This window comes from Patella vulgata, chromosome 9 (genome assembly GCF_932274485.2).
Source record: "Patella vulgata chromosome 9, xgPatVulg1.2, whole genome shotgun sequence".
NCBI lineage: Eukaryota > Metazoa > Mollusca > Gastropoda > Patellidae > Patella > Patella vulgata.
Genome location: NC_065887.2, coordinates 17,320,060 through 17,340,683, shown reverse-complemented (window position 1 = coordinate 17,340,683; position 20,624 = coordinate 17,320,060). Strand labels below are relative to the sequence as shown.

General features: G+C 32.3%; 1 protein-coding gene across 1 annotated transcript in view; it reads left to right on the top strand.

The window, feature by feature from the left end:
* Nucleotides 1-20,062, top strand: part of LOC126832029 (retinoic acid receptor alpha-A) — a 50,989-nt gene extending 30,927 nt beyond the window's left edge. Inside the window, exons 3-11 of the mRNA XM_050562717.2 lie at nt 3,258-3,476; nt 3,922-4,172; nt 4,589-4,767; nt 5,289-5,430; nt 6,225-6,418; nt 6,808-7,005; nt 7,505-7,709; nt 10,423-10,581; nt 19,892-20,062. Coding sequence (XP_050418674.1) covers nt 3,965-4,172; nt 4,589-4,767; nt 5,289-5,430; nt 6,225-6,418; nt 6,808-7,005; nt 7,505-7,709; nt 10,423-10,581; nt 19,892-19,992 — 1,386 coding nt within the window. The 5' untranslated portion in view covers nt 3,258-3,476; nt 3,922-3,964 and the 3' untranslated portion in view covers nt 19,993-20,062. The remainder of the gene's footprint in view (nt 1-3,257; nt 3,477-3,921; nt 4,173-4,588; nt 4,768-5,288; nt 5,431-6,224; nt 6,419-6,807; nt 7,006-7,504; nt 7,710-10,422; nt 10,582-19,891) is intronic.
* The last annotated feature ends 562 nt before the right edge of the window (nt 20,063-20,624 follow it).

Below are 20,624 nucleotides of genomic sequence, written 5' to 3'. Positions count from 1 at the left end.
TCTCTCTATCTCTATCTCTCTCTCATAAACCATGTTATACCTAGTATTGTCTGTTAGGATTATTTATAGCTGATGAGAAGATACCAACTATAGGCTAGTAGTAAGTAATACATGTACCAACAAGATGCCTGACCAAGATGAAAGATTGTATTATTACTAGTCATATTGTTGATGGGTTTTACAGTTGATATTATAGGATTAGAACTAGGGCATGAAATCTGACCTGCTGGTCCGGTTTATATATATTATACACATGTATTGTGTTCTGTGCATGTGCCTACAGTCCAACCTTCAAATAAAGACCACTATCAATTTGGGAAGTCCACAGAGCTGTCATTAGATTTGGTAGATTTTGGAGCCAGTAGACTGTCCATATGGTGAAGAAGAGTATGGCAGTAGTGGGCCAGTGGCATATACCATGTATGTGGTAGGAAATTCTTAATCATGCCATAACAACAGTTACCACTTGTTTGATTTGCTAGAATTTTACTATTTGACTGGTTTTTTTGAGAACTATATTTTTTTATCAGTTTTCCTTGACTTAGTGCACTTAAATACCTTATTTAATTCTGGTCTGTATAGAAGAGATGTTACTGTATAAATTACAGCTGTAGATAAGTATAAGCTCTCTAAGGGGTATATAATCTTTTGATCCTCTACACCATGACCCTATAATAACAGGAATGGTATTTTTGGTCAAGACAGGAAAGGTTAAATGTCAAACAGACCAGATCCTGATCTTTGAACAGGCCAAAGCAGAAAAATTGTCTTATTCATTTTTGTCCAAAGCCTAATTATTTTTTAGTTTTAATGAAGAAATGGAATGAGATAAAGAATGGGGTTTCAAATTTCTCCATTTGACACATACGGTAGTTGTAGGGAAAAAATGAGTTTCTATGACATCTCTAGGATTTTTATGTATCTCTTGCACATGTAAAACACATATAATTTAAGTTCGAAACAATAGTGCCAAGAATTCAATACCATGAGGCATGTGCTGCTTTACATTAACCCAACGGTTGAATAATCTAGGTAGACAAAACATGTCTTATATTCATATATAAAATCTTTTTATTTTATTTTTGATAAATATATTTTTTTATTGGCCTAATTTACTACATGTTAAGTTACATGGAATGGATATGTATAAACAATGGGTTTTGACAGGTTTCTATTAGGTTACTGACATATATGTTTTACTTACAGTGGTACTTGGCAATAGGTTAAATTAATATTACATGGCTGGCCTGGAGAGGTATGTTGGCCAATGTTTAGATATATATTGTGATTTTGGTACTTGCTACTGGCAATAGGATAAATTAACTATAAGTGTATTTGTGGATATATGATTGTGTAGGAGTATTGATGGACATAGGTGTGTATATAAATAAAACAAGAGATTGATCAATTAGTTATTAAGTGAGAAGTGTTAATGTACTATTTGTGTGTTAGTTATATTACATTTGATTGATCTGATTATTGTATACATGTTTAAAATAGTTGATGGTCAGCAAAAGATTTTATGTGATGTATTTGTAATGTAAGTATTTTATTTATAGCATTACAAAGTATTTGTATTTAAAAATTTATACATCAAGATGAATTTCAGTTTTTTCATCTGTTGAGCCATAGTGACTCTGAGTATGACATACAATACATATAGGCTCATTAGCCAGGAGGGTTCGATCCCTTTGTGACATATTTCCTAGGGATTATTCAATAATTCTGGAAAGTGTCTAATCAATCGGATGGTACTACAAACAGAGATCCTGTATTTATAATTGAACAGTTTTTCAAGGCTATTGGTTATTCCATCCCAATTAAATCCAATACTAGAAACAGGGGTCCTGTGTTTATAATTGAACAGTTTTTCAAGGCTATTAAATCCAATTAAATCCAATGAATTTTGATATGTTTTTGGTCTCCATAGAACATTAATACTATAATATTACTTCAATTAAATCAACCCATAATTAAAAATAATGTAACAAGAGCACCAGTCCACAATATTAATATTATTATTAAATTTCACAACATTAAGAAATATAATAAGGTTTAAAAAATAAATGAGCTTTGTATTTAAATGTAGTTTTTGGGAAAGACCTTTTGGTTGTTTCATTAAAAACAACATCCATTTCAGAGACATTAATGTTAGTTATCAAGCAGTTTATAATATAATGAGATTATTTGACTGACCACCCAGTGAATTAATATGATTAATGTATACTATATATAATATACTGGTGTTATGAATTAATCTTCACACATAATGTCAGTATGAACTGACCTTACTTTTAATCCGTCTGGTCACAAGAGGTCATTACTATTTCCAGAACCAAGATTTTCTGGAAGAGGGATCCCAATCCACGGATTTAAATTCTATTTGATTCCACGTTTTTGGACAAGAAGCTTGGGGTTGACGCTCATTGAAAAACCTGCAAGGCTTTGCAAATTTAATTTCGATCAACACAAACTTATTACTTGGAATGTTGTCCTTTGATTTTCGAATATGTCACAGTTCCGATTCCGAGATGGCATCGTTGACGTGACTGGTTTTAATTCCATATGGTACTGTACAATCATTCCTGTTTTTAGCTTAAAGGGGGACAACCATCAACTTGCAATCCATTTATTCAGTTATACTTATTACAGAAAATTAGTAAAGAACCTTATGAATCTTTGTCCTTTATGCTTCTGAAAGTAAAAGGTATTTCCACTTAACTTGATCGGGACCTGATCCTGATCAGTACTCTAGTTATTAATTCAGGGCCCTTATTCACGAAAACTTAAACTGTTGCCCTGTAAAATGTAGACAGACACGATCCCCAATTGCAATAGAATGTCTTATTTACTGTTTAGATGAAAATATTTCCTAAAGTTTATTTTTCATGATACTCCTGTAATATTGTTGCGGAGTCAGTAATGTGCTGGCTTACCAATCAGGAGATCCCTTGGGTTTGGCATATACGTAAAAGCACCTTTGATAGTTCAATGAAGAGTCAGCTGCTGTCTCGGCATATGCCTATCTTCATTAGCGCAGTATTAGTGCAGGATGTTAAAGTTGAACCTCATTTCATAGTGCAAAAAAGGATTTATTTATGTCTATAAACTGACCATTAATGGGTAAAGGGAGAGAACTCCATTTTATGAAGCCCTCTTTTACTCTTCCAGAATATAATATTCTTACATTTTAGTTTTGTGTTTACTGAAGATTACATTGTCTTTAAATGAATTTTTGTTTCTCTTTCTCTTTTCAGATGAAAATGAAGAATATATGAAGGAGAAACACAGCTGATCCCAAAACATTCTTCCAGAACAGCCATAATATTTTAGCAAGCATAATATATATAAAGTATTTAAAACTGCTCAAAGAAACAGATCCTGTTTTTGTGTTCATTAGAAGTTTGTTGATTTTTCAGTCATAATAATATCATTGCCTTTACCTGTCACTAGGCAGGGAATGCACCGTATGAATGGTACGTAACATATTTATTTTTACTCTTTAGAGCTTCCCTTCTTATTGTGGCTTCTTGCCTTGTGGACATTTCCATTATAACCGCAACGTTACAAAATTGGAGAATTCATTGTTCAGAATGGAATTGAACCATATTTGGTCGGATATACTTAAAGTGTTTTTACCGTATTAAAAATCGCAAAAACGGAGATAGCGGCTATAATTTAAGTTGAAGAAGTCATCTCTCAAATAAATACACTACACAATTGGTGTTGTGTTAAAATATTTACACCCAATGATTTGAGTAAAGTACATATTTTGCTCATAAGTCTGTGCCACTACTAAGTTTTTTTAAATGAGATATGAAATCAAAGCAAAGTAACAGGAGGCAATGTAACGAAAAAATTCAGTTTCTACCCAGAGACATTGTAAACAAATATATTATAGTTGATAATTTTTTGTTCTAGGCCATGTTTCCTGTTGTAACTTTTGGGTGTGAAGGTAGGAAATATGAACCCGAACATGGGAAATCATCCAGTTGGTAATGAGGGATCACAAGGACCCCCACACCAAGATAACATCAATAACCTAACAACTATGGTTACTATGCCGAATTCAACTATGTACGCCAACTACGCCCCACGTGATGTATATCCAGATTATAGTGGAATGTGCAACCAGAAACAAACCTATCTTCATCAACTTTCTAAAGAAAATGGTAAGCTTAACATCATTTTAAACAAGATGGGGTTGACCCCAGTTCACATCAATCCAGTGTTCTAAACATGATGTCTTTGCCCAATCAGATGTAAATTCACAGATCTCTCATTGGATTCTCATTTTCCTCAAATCAAGCAAATCAAAAAAGTTAAGAAAATAATCCTGAAGGTTGCTCGCTGTTTTTTTTTTTAATCCGACTCTTACTATTTACACAAATTTACAAGCTGAGAGCAACCATCTTAAGATGATGCCATTGCCCATGGACTGGTCTTGGAGGAAGCCCATCTTATATAAAAGCTCTGACAGATTATCATATTCCACTATTTTAATCTCATCATGCTTTATGCTTAGTTCATATGAAAGATGTTTTTAATTTTATGTTTACAACATCTATATATAATATATTATTTACAGGTGGTGGAGTGTATGATGTGCCAAATAGTATGTATGATCTCACAAGCCCTCATCAGATGTCAGAACCAACACTCTCCCCGTCCCCTCCCCCTCCACCACGAGTCTACAGACCTTGTGTCGTTTGTTTAGACAAGTCTTCAGGCTATCATTATGGAGTCAGTTCATGCGAAGGATGTAAGGTAAGATTCAGAATAAGATGATATACATGTACCACATGTATATGAATTGAATCCTTGAAATGAAATGGGGTTTAATGTCCTACTTTTCTTCACTGACTGGAATATGTGCAATCGGGAAATTGTGCCTGGACAGCAGTGCTGCTCTTATATCCAACTATCACGGTTTTTTTTTACATGTACGCAAACATGCACACAGTAGCTTGGTTTTTTGTACCATCAAAATGGCAGATGATTTGATTTTTGAAAACCCTGTGAATAAACCCAGGGTATAGTGGAATAGAATGGAACGATATCAATGGAGATACTGAGGTTGTGGTTTTTATACGCCCACCCCAACAGTTATCATCCGATTGTTTTAAAATTGATATTGTGTTGTTTACATTAGAATCCTATTTAATAAAGAATCCTATTTAATTTCCGTTAATTACTTCTTGAGTTATGGCTCTTGTCAACCGTTTGAACGATTTAGCTGGCAACCTATCTTTTGTAACCTTAAATACTTATTAATCTTTTTGTTTCAGGGTTTTTTCCGACGCAGCGTCCAAAAAAATATGCAATACACATGCCACAAAGATAAAAACTGTCCGATCAACAAAGTAACGCGGAATAGGTGCCAATACTGTCGCTTACAGAAATGTTTCTCCACAGGAATGTCACGAGAAGGTAGAGATTTTAGTTGTAAGATGAAAATATAATCATTTATTTTATTTCTCCAGTGCATGAAATGGAGTGTTCGTAAGTTAAATGTTACACATGGTTGGAATTATTCAAACTTAGCTCCCAATTATAGAATATTTTATGCTTAGTTGTTATGTCTGGGGCAGGACGATTTATCCAATACCACCCAATATTATTCTGTCAGTTTTTCACAATAATGATGTAGTAGGTTGTCATGTTTTGGGTAGTATTGGGTAGAATTGTGTAAATCGTCCTGCCAGTTATATCCGAGTTTGTGGAACAGAGTGGTTTTGCACATCTAATAATTGATACATATAGCTAGACCATTCAATTCTGACTTCATGCTTTAATACATGGGCTAGATACGAGTACCTGTGGTATCATTAAAAAGTTGAATATTTGGACCATTGTTTCATTATTCATGTGCAGGGCATGGAAATAACAGTTTTACTTTACTTTAGTACCTAACGTTTTGAACTTTTTGCCGGACATTTATTAATAAGTACGATTATTAAAAACACAGAAAAAAGTTAAATCAATTTGACAGGCACCAGAGGAATTGTGCCTGACAAAATCTATGAAAGGTGCCTTATTTTCAGCTTGCTTTATAGTGGCAATGTTCATTGGTAACTTAAAGCGATTATAGCAAATCTTGCATCGATACAAAGTTGTGATCTACAAAACAAGGTAATAGATTTTATTTAATGCTGGGATGATTGTGCAATGATTTCATGTTTTTCAATATTAATGATATTATACTATTTCTTTTTATATTTTAGCCGTACGAAATGACCGAAATAAAAAACGTAAATCAAAACCAGAAAGTTCTAGTAGTAGTAGTTCGACAACGAGTACGACGTCGGAAGAGTTAACGGAAGATGAGAATATGTTAATACAAGATATATTAGAGGCTCATAGAGCTACATGTGATACGATACCAGTATCAGAGAATGGTGTTATAGATAATAATACTGTAAGATATTTTACTATCATATTATATATAACTTTTGATCTTAAGTATATGAGATAAATAATTTTTGAATTTTGGATGTAGTTGTATTCTTTAACTCAAGTTATTCCAAACTTTATAATGCAGTATTACATAAAAGTCCTTGGTCATGCTAGGGGAAGAAAACTTCAGGAAAAAACCCTGTCTAAAAGAAAGACCTTGGCCTCTTAAGCTGTCATATCTCTTGATTTTCTTTCTGAAAGCGTAACTTTGAACTAAATCCTACACATATTGTTGCAAAATGCCAAGCTTATTATTATATTTAAAGGAGGAATCCTCCAATAAAATTGTTATTACTATATTTAGCCTACAGGAGGAATCCCTCAGTTAAATTGTTATTATTACATTTACAGGAGGAATCCCCCAGTGAAAATGGTAAAGAGAAAGAGGGCGGTGAGAAGAATGGCAGCAAGTTATGGGATAAAATCTCCTTGCTGTCTTCTGGTGGAATTGTTAAAATTGTTGATTTTGCCAAAAAACTGAACGGTTTCTCCTCATTATGTACCTCAGATCAAATTACCCTTTTAAAAGCTGCTTGTTTAGAAATAATGGTAAGTCCAACAAGATAGTACTTAGTCTTCTTAAGAACAGCCATTTTTAAAAAAAACCCCAATAATCACCGGGTTTATACTTTCAAACCGCTACTTCTCCAGTGAAGATCAAATTAAAAAATGAGAATGATGAAAGTAATGTCTTACAACTTCGAAATTTTTAGCTTTTAAAGAAAATATTGCTCACAAGAATCAAAGAGACTATCAATTATCAATTCAAAAATCTGCTTACAATTTCTGGTGTATCATTGCTAACCAGGATGTCCAGGATTCGATCCTGATGTTGGACAAGAAAGTTCCAGCTTAGTTTTCCCCTGGTCAGTGGTGCAGGATGGAGGGCCTGACAAGGGCAGCTTCTAGTCATTCGATGAGACGACTAACAAAGGTCCCATGTACAAGTTGATGTGCACATAAAAAAACCTGTGACATAAACTTGTCTTTTTTAACTCAGCCGTTGAAAAAAAAAACATTTCATTTTATTTGATATTTTGTATTTCAGATATTACGTTTAAGTTACCGCTATGATCCCGATCTTGATTCTATGGTATTCTCAAATAAAGTGTGTATAAATAGAGATCAACTAGAAAAGGGAGGGTTCGGAGCTCTTGCTGCAACTATATTTAATTTTGCTGCTTCTCTTAAATCAATGAGCACAGATGAGACAGAGTTTGCTGTTTTATCTGCTGTTTGTTTAGTTAGTGGAGGTAAGTTTGTATTTACTGAAAAAATAAATTATTATTTGTTGTGTATTTCATAAAATAAAGTGATATTAACCCATATTTGTTACCTTCCGCAGTAAAGTTTCGCTCAACCATTAGAATGGCATCAATATTAACTTATATCGATATTAGTTAAAAATGATTTAAGCCCTTTAAAATGGATTTGAGGCATACATATTGTAGTTACTTTTAAACACAGACGTAAAATATCTGTGTAGGTTCTAATATAAACAGTCTTCATGTTTAATAACCCTCCCATCATGATTGTGCCTAATTTTTTCAAAGCTGTTCAGACCAAAGTTTCTGTTTCCTAAATTTGGCCATAAAGACATTTTATTTGGGGTTAACATCTGGTACAAGAACTTTCAGTATGCTTAAAGGGATATATATAACTCTTGCAATCATTCAGACCACTTCAAACTGATTTTTTAATGTAAATTGTTTAAATAGACTAAAACTACTTAACGCTATTGGAATTTTATCAGCTTCAGTCTCCTATGGGAAATATTTATTAATACATTGGAATCTGTCACATTTGGCCTCTGAATACTACAGTATTTGTGACATCCATCATTATTTTTAAATCCTTATTTTTTTCCCCTTCTTACTTCAACGAACAAAGGTTTGAATAGTCTGTACTCTGAATATTACGGATTATGACATCAACAGTTAGCAGTCTCATCACATGAATTGCATTGAATTAACATTCTGTAATTCAGCCTTTTATCTGAGGGTGTTAACCTACAAACAATTGACAAGCAACCACCAATCAATTATTGGTGAGATTAAAACCGTGTCAATCTTTGTTGATTACCTTGATAATTTTATAATCTCAATAATAACAAATGAAAATGTATACTTAAGCTGCGTTTAGACGATACAATCAATCCATACAACCGTCAGACGACTGTTTACACGATACAATGGTTTTATCGGTTGTATGGCAACATCTGTTCCTTCTTAGTATCTCAATAATATCGCAGTAAGGCGACACTTCTCACACCCATCTGGGTGTAGTTTTAATGCTGCGGGTTCCTCAAAGCCCATGCTTCGTATACAGTGTTATTAAATATTCTAATTCAGTCGCGGAAAGGTTTAGAATTAATTTTATAGGACGTCAGAGTACTCGAAGCGACAGAAAAAGACATCTTTAATCAGGAATTCAGGTTGCAAAGTCGGATATGACGTCATACAACATATGACGTTGTCTAATATAACGCAATTTGATTGGCTATTGCATGAGTTGGTCGGATGAGAATAGAACTGATCCCATCCATGCAACAAGCTGTCCATCCGACCATTTGTCTGATGAGTTGGTCGGATGTTTCCATTGCATCGACGGTTGCATCATTATGGATTGGTTGTATCGTGTAAATTCCGCTTAAACGTTTGAAACCAGTCTGCATGCACAATCTGTATCAATGGTTACAATGTCAGTAGATTTTTATAACACATCTTCAAAATTGATAATCACCATGGATCTTCGAATTTGGTTTTATCCCTGCATAAGTAATAATTTTAAAACTTATGGAAACTACATTTAGCATTTTCCCGTAGTTTGAATCATTATATGAGCTGTCAGTGAGGTTCATTTCCCAAATCAGTCATTCGGGCCGTGTTTCAAAAAGAACATTAATCATTTGTGCATGTTTGGGTATTAAGTCTTCTGTCGCTCTGTGTAATCCGGCATATTTTAAAGAACAAGTAAAATGTCAAAAGTGACAGATTATACTATATATAAACTCTATGAAAACAGCAATATATTAAATCCCTAAAAGCAATTAATATTTGTTATTAAACAAACATGAAGAAAATGTATAAAGTGTAAAATTAATTTTCAATTTGATTACTTCTTGGTAAATTGAACCGCTTTATGAAAAAGAAATGTAACTTAGATTCTAGACTTTCAATAATGGAGTTATCTCCCTTCCTTTGTTGACATGCACGTATTCTCAAGCAGGTTTATCTTACAAATTTTATCATATATTTTGGCACATCATCACAGATCAACTGTTTCTCTTAAGGACTCTGCTTTCAGTAATATTTGTCAGCCTTAACTGACAGACAGTAAAATTGACTGCCTGGAGAACTTACTTGTCAATCGATTGATGAGTCGTAAAATTTGAATTTAAAATAATTTAACCTTAATATACGATATGTATATTTAGATGTATAGTATTTTTGTGTGCAAATACTTAGAAATATATAAATAAAATGAATTGGGATAAGGGACCATTGCAAAATTTCAACACTTACGTCCAAACACATCCATACACATGGGTAGGTGCAATGAACGACATCACGGATAGAAAGTGATTAATTAAATGTTGAATCAGGAACGGAAATATGTCAACATTGGAAGGAGGGTGAGTGGGGTCAAGATCTATGCGTGTTATTTGTTAGGACTACAATATGTCATTCTTAAATTTACCAGTTTGCAAAATTTGGAAAATCCATGGTGAAGGTATTCCTTTGTCTTAAAATCTTGAAACATCTTTACAGGTCAATTGTTTGTGATCATCCTTGCCTATCCATTGACTGTAAATGAAATGGTTTTTTTTGGCCTATTTAGATCGACTGTTGTTGGGGTAATGATGTCCGATTGGGTATATTCCAAGTCCGGACGTTTGCCGACTCGACGGGAGAAACAACATCCATGATTTAGGTCAGTATTGATCTGTCTTATGTTTTTATTTAGATCGCTCTGGTTTAAAAGAAACAGTTAAAATAGAACAGATGCAGGAACCATTATTAGAAGCATTAAAACACTACGTAAGATCGAGAAGGGAAGATCAACCTCATGTTTTTGCCAAGATGTTAATGAAATTAACAGATTTACGTAGCATCAGTGTCAAAGGTAAGTCACTCTTTCTCATTTTATTTTACTTAATAAAAACAAAAGCAGGTTTCCTGTATCCAGAGACAATATAGATTTATCATGATTGTACAAATGTGAAGTTTTGAAGAAAAGATAAAATACACATTGTTAAAGATTCACAGATAGGTGATACTTTTTGTTTTGTTTTATTTGGCAAATTTTCAACATTTCTCTTTGTGTCAACTATTTCAACTTGACAAAAGCAAAAACATTTATGTTTCAAATTTGTATACAAGACGTCATGTCTCCTTTGTTTTGGGCATGTGGTTAAATATTATATAATTCTAGTTTTTTTAACCTATAATTTCCTCAAAAGTGAATATTTGTACAATTGTAATAAGTTTTGTTTGTAAATAAAGTAAGTATTCCTATAGTTTTACTGTAGATCACAGTATATTAGGCCATGTATAGAATTACTCACAGAAAAATATAGATGCAATGCGCTGATAAACTTAACACTTATAAAATACTTATAAAAATTATAATGTCAATACCTATATCAGAAAATTATGAAAAACTATTAGTATTTTGTGAAAGTCTTTTGATCTTTTATCAAGATGAGGTTATGAATTTCTCAAAAATTTCTATTATTAGATATTAAAGGTGTTTTTTAAGATGGAAATTTTTAAACGTTACACGACTCTGAATTCTCACATAGGTATTGAAGGGATATTTTTATCAGCTGAATGCTTTTATAATTTACTGTTTACTTACTTGTAGGTGGCTTTTCACATGCTTTAGAGCTTTGTTTTAATTTTGATATGTTATATATTACAATTAATGTTAGCTTTAGCCGTGGTGTGTGAATAGCAGTTGTAGAATCGTGTCTATTATATATACTCATCATTTTAAAAACATCGTCTGGGACATCTAATTATCAAATAAAAGATAAACTTGAATGTCCGCTTATTTTTTATTTTGAATTCTAAATTTTGTCATAGAACACAATTCATAAAAATAAGTTCAAATTTAAAACATTTTACTTTGACAAGATGAAAAGAGAGGAGGAATGAAGGTCCTTTTAGGACTAACATGTAGTATTTTTGGTTGCAATAATTTGTTGTCCGCTTCTCAGTTTTTAGCTATCTTTTGATCATCTATGATTGTATTGTTGTAGGAAACCGTACGTCCTGTTGACACATATCCCTTTAACTTTATTTGACAGAGAAATAGTTTTAATAACCATCATCTCAACACAAACTAAGCCCTTTGGGTAATAACATATTTTACGTCTTCATTTCAATAATTAACTTGGGCTGACCGGTCTGTGTAAGTGGTAATAAACCAAAGGAACTTGAGAAATTCCCCAAAGACTACCCCAATCCTTGTGACTCAATGGCATTGTACTGAAGGTCATTAGTGCAACAATTAAATTCCATAATTGAAGTAATCCACAAATTTATCTGAAAGTCCTTATTGTAAAATAAATTCTGAAATTTGTAATCTTTTTTTTATGAATTGTGTTTTCATCATCATCAGAGTGCCACAGATACGTCATGATTGTCTGCTTGATTTAAATAAGTTTGAACTGGGATAGCCATTTATGCTTTCTTTATTTTGCTTCATTTTATATGAAATTGGCCACATCTGGGCGTTACCCATTTCACGCATTCAATCAATGTATATCGTTGTCAATCATGTGCTAACTGAACTACTCACAGTTTCAGGATCTCAAATCTAGATAAATTTTTTTAAGACAAACAGTTTTAAAATAGAAAAGAAAGTATTTGTTTCAAAAGTAATTTATTTGGAAGACTTTAAAAATCCTATTTCGAATTTAAATTGGAAACACTACTTTTCTTAAAGCTTTTTGATTTGAGGTCACAACTAAACTGTTTGTGGTTGTTCATGTATCAAGAATTTGTTTTTGTTTCATGAAAAGTCAACAGAAAGATAGAGCGTATTTTAGTTTTGGATTTCAAAGTTAAAGAAAAATCACATTGAATTTTAAAATCTGATCTTAAAATTTTCATGAAACAAAAAAACCTTCGAAATAGTCTCAGTTTTATAACAGTTCATAAAGAAATACTGTGAATAATTTAAATGATTAGTTATATAGTACAGTAAACCTCGAATAAGTCAGATTCGTTTAAGCCGGATCTTTGCTCAACTCAGATAAAATCGTTTGGACCCTTTGATCCTGCACGTTTTTCTTATTAAATTTATGCGCGTAAGATGGATCTTCACTCAACTCGGATCAAAATGTTCGGTCCATTTGATCTAATTCAGACTTTTTTCCTTTGCTTAAATTGGATCGGCAGTATGTTCAGAACTTGACTAAGTCTGTTTCGTACCGATGGTCTAAAACGCAGTTAAGTATTCCATGCACACAGCACCAAAATACTTTTCCCCAATCATTTTAAATCAAATCAGCCAATTCGACGTGACACAATAATAGAATTTTCTCGGAAAATTTGAAACTCGCTGTCTGCTGTTCGAGACATTTGTCAAAGATGGCGACAAAACAGAAGTTATCTACTCACACCAAAACGGAAGTTATCTACTCGCACACACGAACAAAAGCTTGAAATGTGCCTTCGAATCAATTATTATCCGGCTCTTGCAGTTTATTTTTAATCGAGCTAAGATTGAATTTCGGTCCTCTTAGATCCGACTTATGTGAAGTTTACTGTAGATGAAACAAGTAATATATAAAAACGTGTTAAAATTTTTAAACTTTCTAGTTCATTTTTCCACAGTTTTTTTTGTTGTTGTTGTTTTTTTTTAAATTAAAGGTCAAAATTTGGTTAATAAAGATTTTCCATGTAAAGCGAATTATTAAAGTTACAAATGCACAGAATTTTACATAATATATATTTGCAATTTGAATACTAATTCTTTACTCATAGGTAGGCCTACTTATAGGTAAATATGGACTTTTGTAAGACTGAGACTTCCTACATGTAGCACACTTAACAAACCTTGAAATTATTCATCGCTTTTCTTTATCATGCCAATAGATTTTGACTTTAATTAATACATGTGATAAAATAAAGCTGTAAATATTAAGAATTAAATAAAACTTTTCTACACGTTTGTTACTGCCTTGTGATAGATATCCCAATACAAAAAGAAATGAATGAAATTTATGTAGGACAGCCAGTAAGATTAAAAGATAGAACTATGTAATTTCAAGGTTTGGTTTTGTGCAATTAGGAAATAAAAATCATTTTCCTGAAGGTGATTTTTTCCTGCTTTCTGCTTCATTATTTTTAATTTGCTTATTTACTCCTGCTCTTTATATTATTTTGCTGGCTTCCTGCTTGAAATTTCTTTCATATCTTATCCTGCTTAGGTGAAACAGAAACACTGCTTTTTGCTGTAAACTTCATGAACGAGATCTTGGCCCCAGTGGAGAAACGAATAGAAGATGAACCACTGGGAATTTATCGCTATAACGGTATTCGTATTATTGAGTCTACCTCAGGTGATGCCCCTCTGCCTTCTCAGATAAAGAAGGAATTTGCTTCCCAATGTTATACTCCAAATTCTATAGAGGGTTTTAACTATGATCCATATGCAATGCAGTATGGCAGTAGTACAAGTATAGGCTCTAACTCTCCTATGGATGTAGGTTCAACCATGAGGATGTCAGCTGGTCCTTCTCCAGCTATATCACCCATGGACTATGGACGCCCACCATCAGTGACAACGTATCCTGGAGCCATGTATCCTCAAACCACCTCTCAAAATCTAGTAACCAGTACAACGTCACCTAATGGACATTCGTATCCGCATAACTACCAGAACCCTACACAAGGCGTGAGTAACCTAACTTCCTTAGAGCAGACAGCAAATCAAGCGGGTTCCAGCAGTCTGGCATCGTCACTAGCTGATATAATTACTACAGAGTCTGGAAACTACAACAGCATACAATGTCAGGTCAAGGTTGAAAATATCACAGTTCCAAGCTCTGTGATAAACAACAGCTACAGTCATCAGATTTATACCCACGACACTTCGAATGGCCTAAAGAATGGTACAAATGGAGCATCTGAACTTCATGCTTATTATTCAGGTGGATCACAAAGTCAGCAATCTATTGGACCACAAAGTGTTTCTCAGGATTCCTATGATAACAATAAGGGTGGTAACTCTAACGGAAACAACTTATTAGATTTTAACAGTTCTCCATTATCTCTTAGTTCATTCGATGTAGGAAGTTACGATGATAGTTCTTCTCCAGTTTCCAGGATGATGTCGCATGTATTAGACTCTTCAGAACCAACTTCCCAGTTCGGTGGAATTATTAGTGAAGCACTTTCTGATATTTTACAGCTCTAAGCGTTGATTATCATGTTATTATTATAATATTAACTTGAAAGACACAGAATAGTGTGCGGAAAAGTTTATTGTGTTAATGCGTAGTGTATATGAACTTATAACTGAATGTTTGAAAGCATAGTTTAAAATGAACATTGAATAAAATTATTTGTTGATGATTTGAATTGAAGTAGTTCGAACAATACCAATTGTTGATATGTTGGGGTTTTTTTTTTTAGATTTCTTCTATTGAAGAAATATTTCATTTTTGTTTTGATTTTAAACAAAAAAAATGAAATATCAAGGAAATATGAATTGTAGAAATAAAATGTATATATGAATAAATATAGAATTGAATAGATGTAGATAAATAATATGTATGAAGAATTCATTGATGCGAAAGGAAATATATTTAAAAATTGCAAATAATAGATCTCAGAGAATTCACAATGATCTCAAAAACAAAGTATTATCAGTTGGTCTCTTTTTGATAAAATATTAAAAAAGAAATTATTCTTTTCTAATAAATTTGTTTTGTTTTCTCATTTAAAATTTTAGAAATGAAAATAATTTGTCGTTCAGTAATTATCTAGATCTTTCTCATTTCAAATTTTTGATGAAGATAATTAGTTATTCTATTGATATTCCTTGACAATCTGCTTCTAATTTTGATACTGTTATTTTACTAAACAGTACTTTAATTAACCGAAATGTTGTACACACCTTTATACATGTTGATAGAAATTGGAATTTTGATAGTGGTTTATTTTATTTTGTGGTAAAATTGATGATACTTTGATTTCAATTCATCCCGGTGATAGGATTTTATGATATTTTTCTATTTTATCATTTAGTGATTTTATTTTATCTTAACCAACCCAACATTAATATTCATTCTCTTTTGTTAGAAAAACTGTAATAAAATTGAAGTTTTTGCATATCTGCTGTCAAATTATTGGAATAGAAAATTAGTCATTTTATTTGGTCGTATATATCTCAATGATTTTAAAAAAAAAGTTGTTTTTCATTTTGGTGATGGAATTAATATCATATATTCTCATTTTAAGTTTTCATTCATTATGCTTCGTTTATAAATTATTTACTATCTAGATTTCTTATTTCTCGAAATAAATCCTCTCACCAGGCTAGTTTTCAGTGTAGGTCACATAGCTGGTGCACAATGTAGATTACGAAGCTAGTTTACAGTATGTGTTAACAAGTTAGTTTATAATGTAGATCACCAAGCTACATGTAGTTTACAACATAGATCACAGAGGTTGTCACCAAGCTAGTTTACAATATAGGTTACCAAACTAGTTTACAAAACAGGCCATCATGCTTATATTACAAATACACAGAGCTAGGTTGCAATATTATAGATTATAAGCTAGTTTTCCATAAAGGTCACAAAGCTAGTTTACAATGTGGATTACAATGTTTTAGGTCATAAGCTAGTTTACAATATAGGTCACAAACTAGTTTACAATGTGGATCACAGTCTTCACAGAACTAGATTGAAATATTAGTCACAAAGCTAGTTTACAATGTAGGTCACCAGTTTAACATCCAATGTAACTTATTTACATTGATCCTGTGCATTGTGATTCAAGCCAGTTTTATAATGAGGGTTTATTATTACTTTACTATTTAAATGACAAATTAGTTTTCATTGTGAGTTAACAGTATGCAGTCACACATGTTGGTTTCTTAGCAAAATGGTAATGTATATCATGACTCTTAATTTTTCATTTTTGTACAGCCCGAATTTATTTCAAAATAATGATTTGAAGGAGTAATACAGTAAAAGTGAAAGTTATTTTTTGACTAAAAATAAAGCAGTATATATTATTAGCTATTAAGTTTGTGAAATAGTCATATTTAGTTTGTAGCTATTTCTATCTTTTTTTTTTCTTTTTAGAATAAAATCATATTTTTATTTAGTGCTTATTATACATGTATGTTATCATATATTACTTTGTTTTCGTTTCACCATTGTTATTTTGATTGTGTTGGAAATGAAGTATAAGTATTACAATGAGTTAAAATTGTGTAGATTTTTTAATCATATATTTGTATATTTTACTCCAGATTATACACCATAATAATATTACATCTTTTTTCTTTTTCTTTATGAAAAATCTTAAATCCTGGTGTTTTACTTAGAATTATAAACAGTGCAATGTGTAAAATCCACCATTCTGTATAATGTTTAAGAGGCATTAGTTAATAAAGTAAATATTTTGAATTATATATTTACTAAAATGACCATATTCTGACCTAGAAGCATATGAGGCAATTGTAGTAGAAATTATGGTCAAAGGTGGTTTCAAATACTTTCTATTGATCTTAAGCCACCATTTTGTTTCCTTAAAATGGTTGAATTGGCCAGCCCCTGAATTATATTTCATTTCTACTCACCAATATGGAGAAAAAATGGACTCTAACCTACTTATTTTTGTTAAATTTATATAGGGATAATGATTGCTGCATTGAAATTTTAATAAAACCCTTCAAATCTGTTCTTCAGAGTATTACGTAAAGTACAATGTGCATGTGGCTATGGCTATATCATGTTTTTCCTTGTATATCACTAGATTCTATGCACTAATTTTATATTCTAGTTAAAGAGGCATTATGGGAGATTAGATAAAGAGTTGACAGTTCTCACTATAATAGTTTTTGAATAAATAACGTCAATAGAATTTGCTGAAAATTTCAGTCAAATTGCTTCACTCTGAAACGAGATATTAGCTTCTGAATTTTAGGCTCGCCTCGAAAATCATTACTCAAGTCGGTACAATAAAAAAAAAACAAATCCTCTATTATCCATTTTTAAGTTTAATTATCTTTCACAAGATGTATTCCAATCTGCAAAATATCGCAGGCTTGCGATGGCATCCAGAGTTTATAGTGGTCTGGATAAATTAATTAATGTCTAATTATTAATTTAGATAACATTTCAAGCCTAAAGAAAGACCCGCAATAGGCATATTTAGCTCTTGCATAATGTATGTTTAAAATCTTAAGTTGTTTGTGTTGTTACCTTTAGGCCAACAAGAAACCTCTTCAAAATTTAATCTCAAAATGTAATGTTTGATAAGGGTTTTCATGTATTGCACTGTTTATTAATACATACCGGTATATAAATATATAGAACTCTATACTGTCTATGATAATATTGATATTTATCTTTTACTTAATAATCTTATTCATCATAATAAAATATACATATTTGTCAATTTGTGTCTTAACTGGCTTTAAGTTTCAACATTATATTACATCATCTTAAAAAACAGCCCATTCCCCCCCCCCCCCTACCCCTCTTTCCTCTTTTTAAAACAAATGACCAGACTTGTGTTATATCTGCTACAATGAGAATCATTGACTGTTATTATGTGTGAAGCCGGCTATTAGTTCTTACAAAGACTACAGCCCTTAAAGCTTGTTTTTCACTGGTATCAATAGCATGGACTTGGGTTTTCAGTTGAATGATACCTCATCTAATCGTCAAGTAAGCCTCTTATTCTTGGACGGCTTAAAGCCACTTGGACCAATTGCACCCTGGTGGCCAGGGTAATCAACTGCCTTCATGTGACTACAACAGACCTTTGCTGGGGACCTGCCAAAATATTCTCAGTTGGGCTCCGCAGCTTCTACCAAATCAGCAATAGTATTCTTGTGTTACGAATCATATTTAAAATGATGCCATAAAGTTCACAGAAATACCTGGGCAGATCAACCATTTTAGATATTTGAACATCTGAATTTTTTGAATGAGATTTTATTTGATTGAAAAACAATTTTTTTTTTTTTTTTTGCTACAGTGATACTAGGGTTTGAAGTGAAATAATGAAAAGGTTTGATCTAGCTTTTGTATAGCAATAAGGTACACTGTACTAGAGTTGTTAGCCCCACGCACAGCTTACTTGTCAGCTGTACCATCTGCTCCCACCTCCCAGATTGGTATGCTTACCAGTAGATTGATTGTAACTTAAAATACTAATATTTAAAAGGCTAAAAGTGACTAGCAGGAACTTTTCATACATAAACACATTTCATTGATTTCCATGAAATAGTTTTGAAGTGTATACTTTGTATGCTAACATCGTGAATTGATCCGAATTTAGAGGAGTGTTATATATTGTCCAATAGATGATGAATTTCAGCTAATCAGAATTCAGGAAAGTTTAGATTCGTGCTACAATTCATTATAAATACGTTCCATATGTTCATGTACATGTACCTTTAACTATTTGGTCTTCAGTATTTACTACTTTTCATATTACTTAATAAACACTTTGTTAAATTGTAGACAATTAGCTTAGTATTTTAATAAGATGTATAGAGCAATTGAAAACATTCTCAAATATCTTTGCTCTCCGTGATGTGGATTAGTTAATAACCCCTGTCAATCCACATGGGAAAAAATCTTCTTTGATCAATGAGTGGGGTTGGACGGCTGAACGGTTAGCGCGTGCATGCGTTGTATCACAAGGTCTGTCGTCGTGTCAACTGCCGTGGTTTTGACTTCCCGGTTGTATGTGACCAGGAGTAGGGTCACCTGTCCAACCTCGTGGGTTTTCTTCAGGTCCTCCGGTTTCCTCTCACTGCTTAAGACCCCTACGTGCAAAAAATTATTGAAATAAAATTGAATCATATTAGTCCCGAAATGACCTAGTTTGTGTCGAGTGGACGTTAAACCCCATTTCTCTCTTTCTCTCTCTTTGTTCAATGGCTTATGTAAGCTATGCACTAACCATGTACATGTATTCGACATTGGTGTAAATAGTTGTTATTATTACATCATTTCTGAAATATACCATAGTAAGTACCCCAACCTTTATCAATTATTTCTGAATATTCTTTCAATGCATGCTTTTAGTGACTTAAATATCCCTTGCTATTAATTTATGTTGCTAATAATTTATCGTATCTATTCATTCAATTTATATTTCATTATCAATGCTTTTTAAATGCAAAGGATTTTTTTTTAATTGATTAATTTTTTGACTTGTTCATATTTCAGGAGCTGAAAGAGTTTTACATCTACGATTAGAAAAACCAGGAGAGTTGCCTCCATTAGTGATAGAAATGTTGGACAGAGCAGAGAACGTCTGTATACCATAAAAGTTGTTAGTTGTTGCTGGGCAACCTTTTATAGACATGTACATATATTATATAATTAGACTTCGAAAAATAACGCACAATACCGAGTGACTTTACATACTACTGACTATTTTCAGTGACTTTAAATTCTGTGTAGACTGCTTTGAATAGACCGAAATGTGTTTTGCACAAATTTGCATTATGCGTCTAGTACGTTGAAGCTGCCTGGTGAAAGTAATTTGTTCATAATAGAACAAGCGAGTAAGTTAATGTTTTATCATTAGAAGATATTAGTGTACATAAACATAACGCCAAAGTTATAACAGCAAGCGAACCAATGAAAGCATTTGTGTTAAAAAGATTGTTTGAATCTGTGATGTGGAAAAAAGGCAATACGTAATGCGTAAGACTAGTCTGGTGAATTTTGATTGGAGGAAGACGATGGAAGAAATGCATATTGATGAGATTATGTCAAGCCTTATAAGGTGTATGGTGATATAATTGACAGTTTATCTCAGGGAGTTTTATGAAATATATTCAAATATATACATATTATATATATATTATTAGAACCGGTTGATTATTTAGTACGGTGAAATTAGGTTGTGTATAGAATTATTAGTTAAATGAATACCGGTATGATTGTTTTAAAA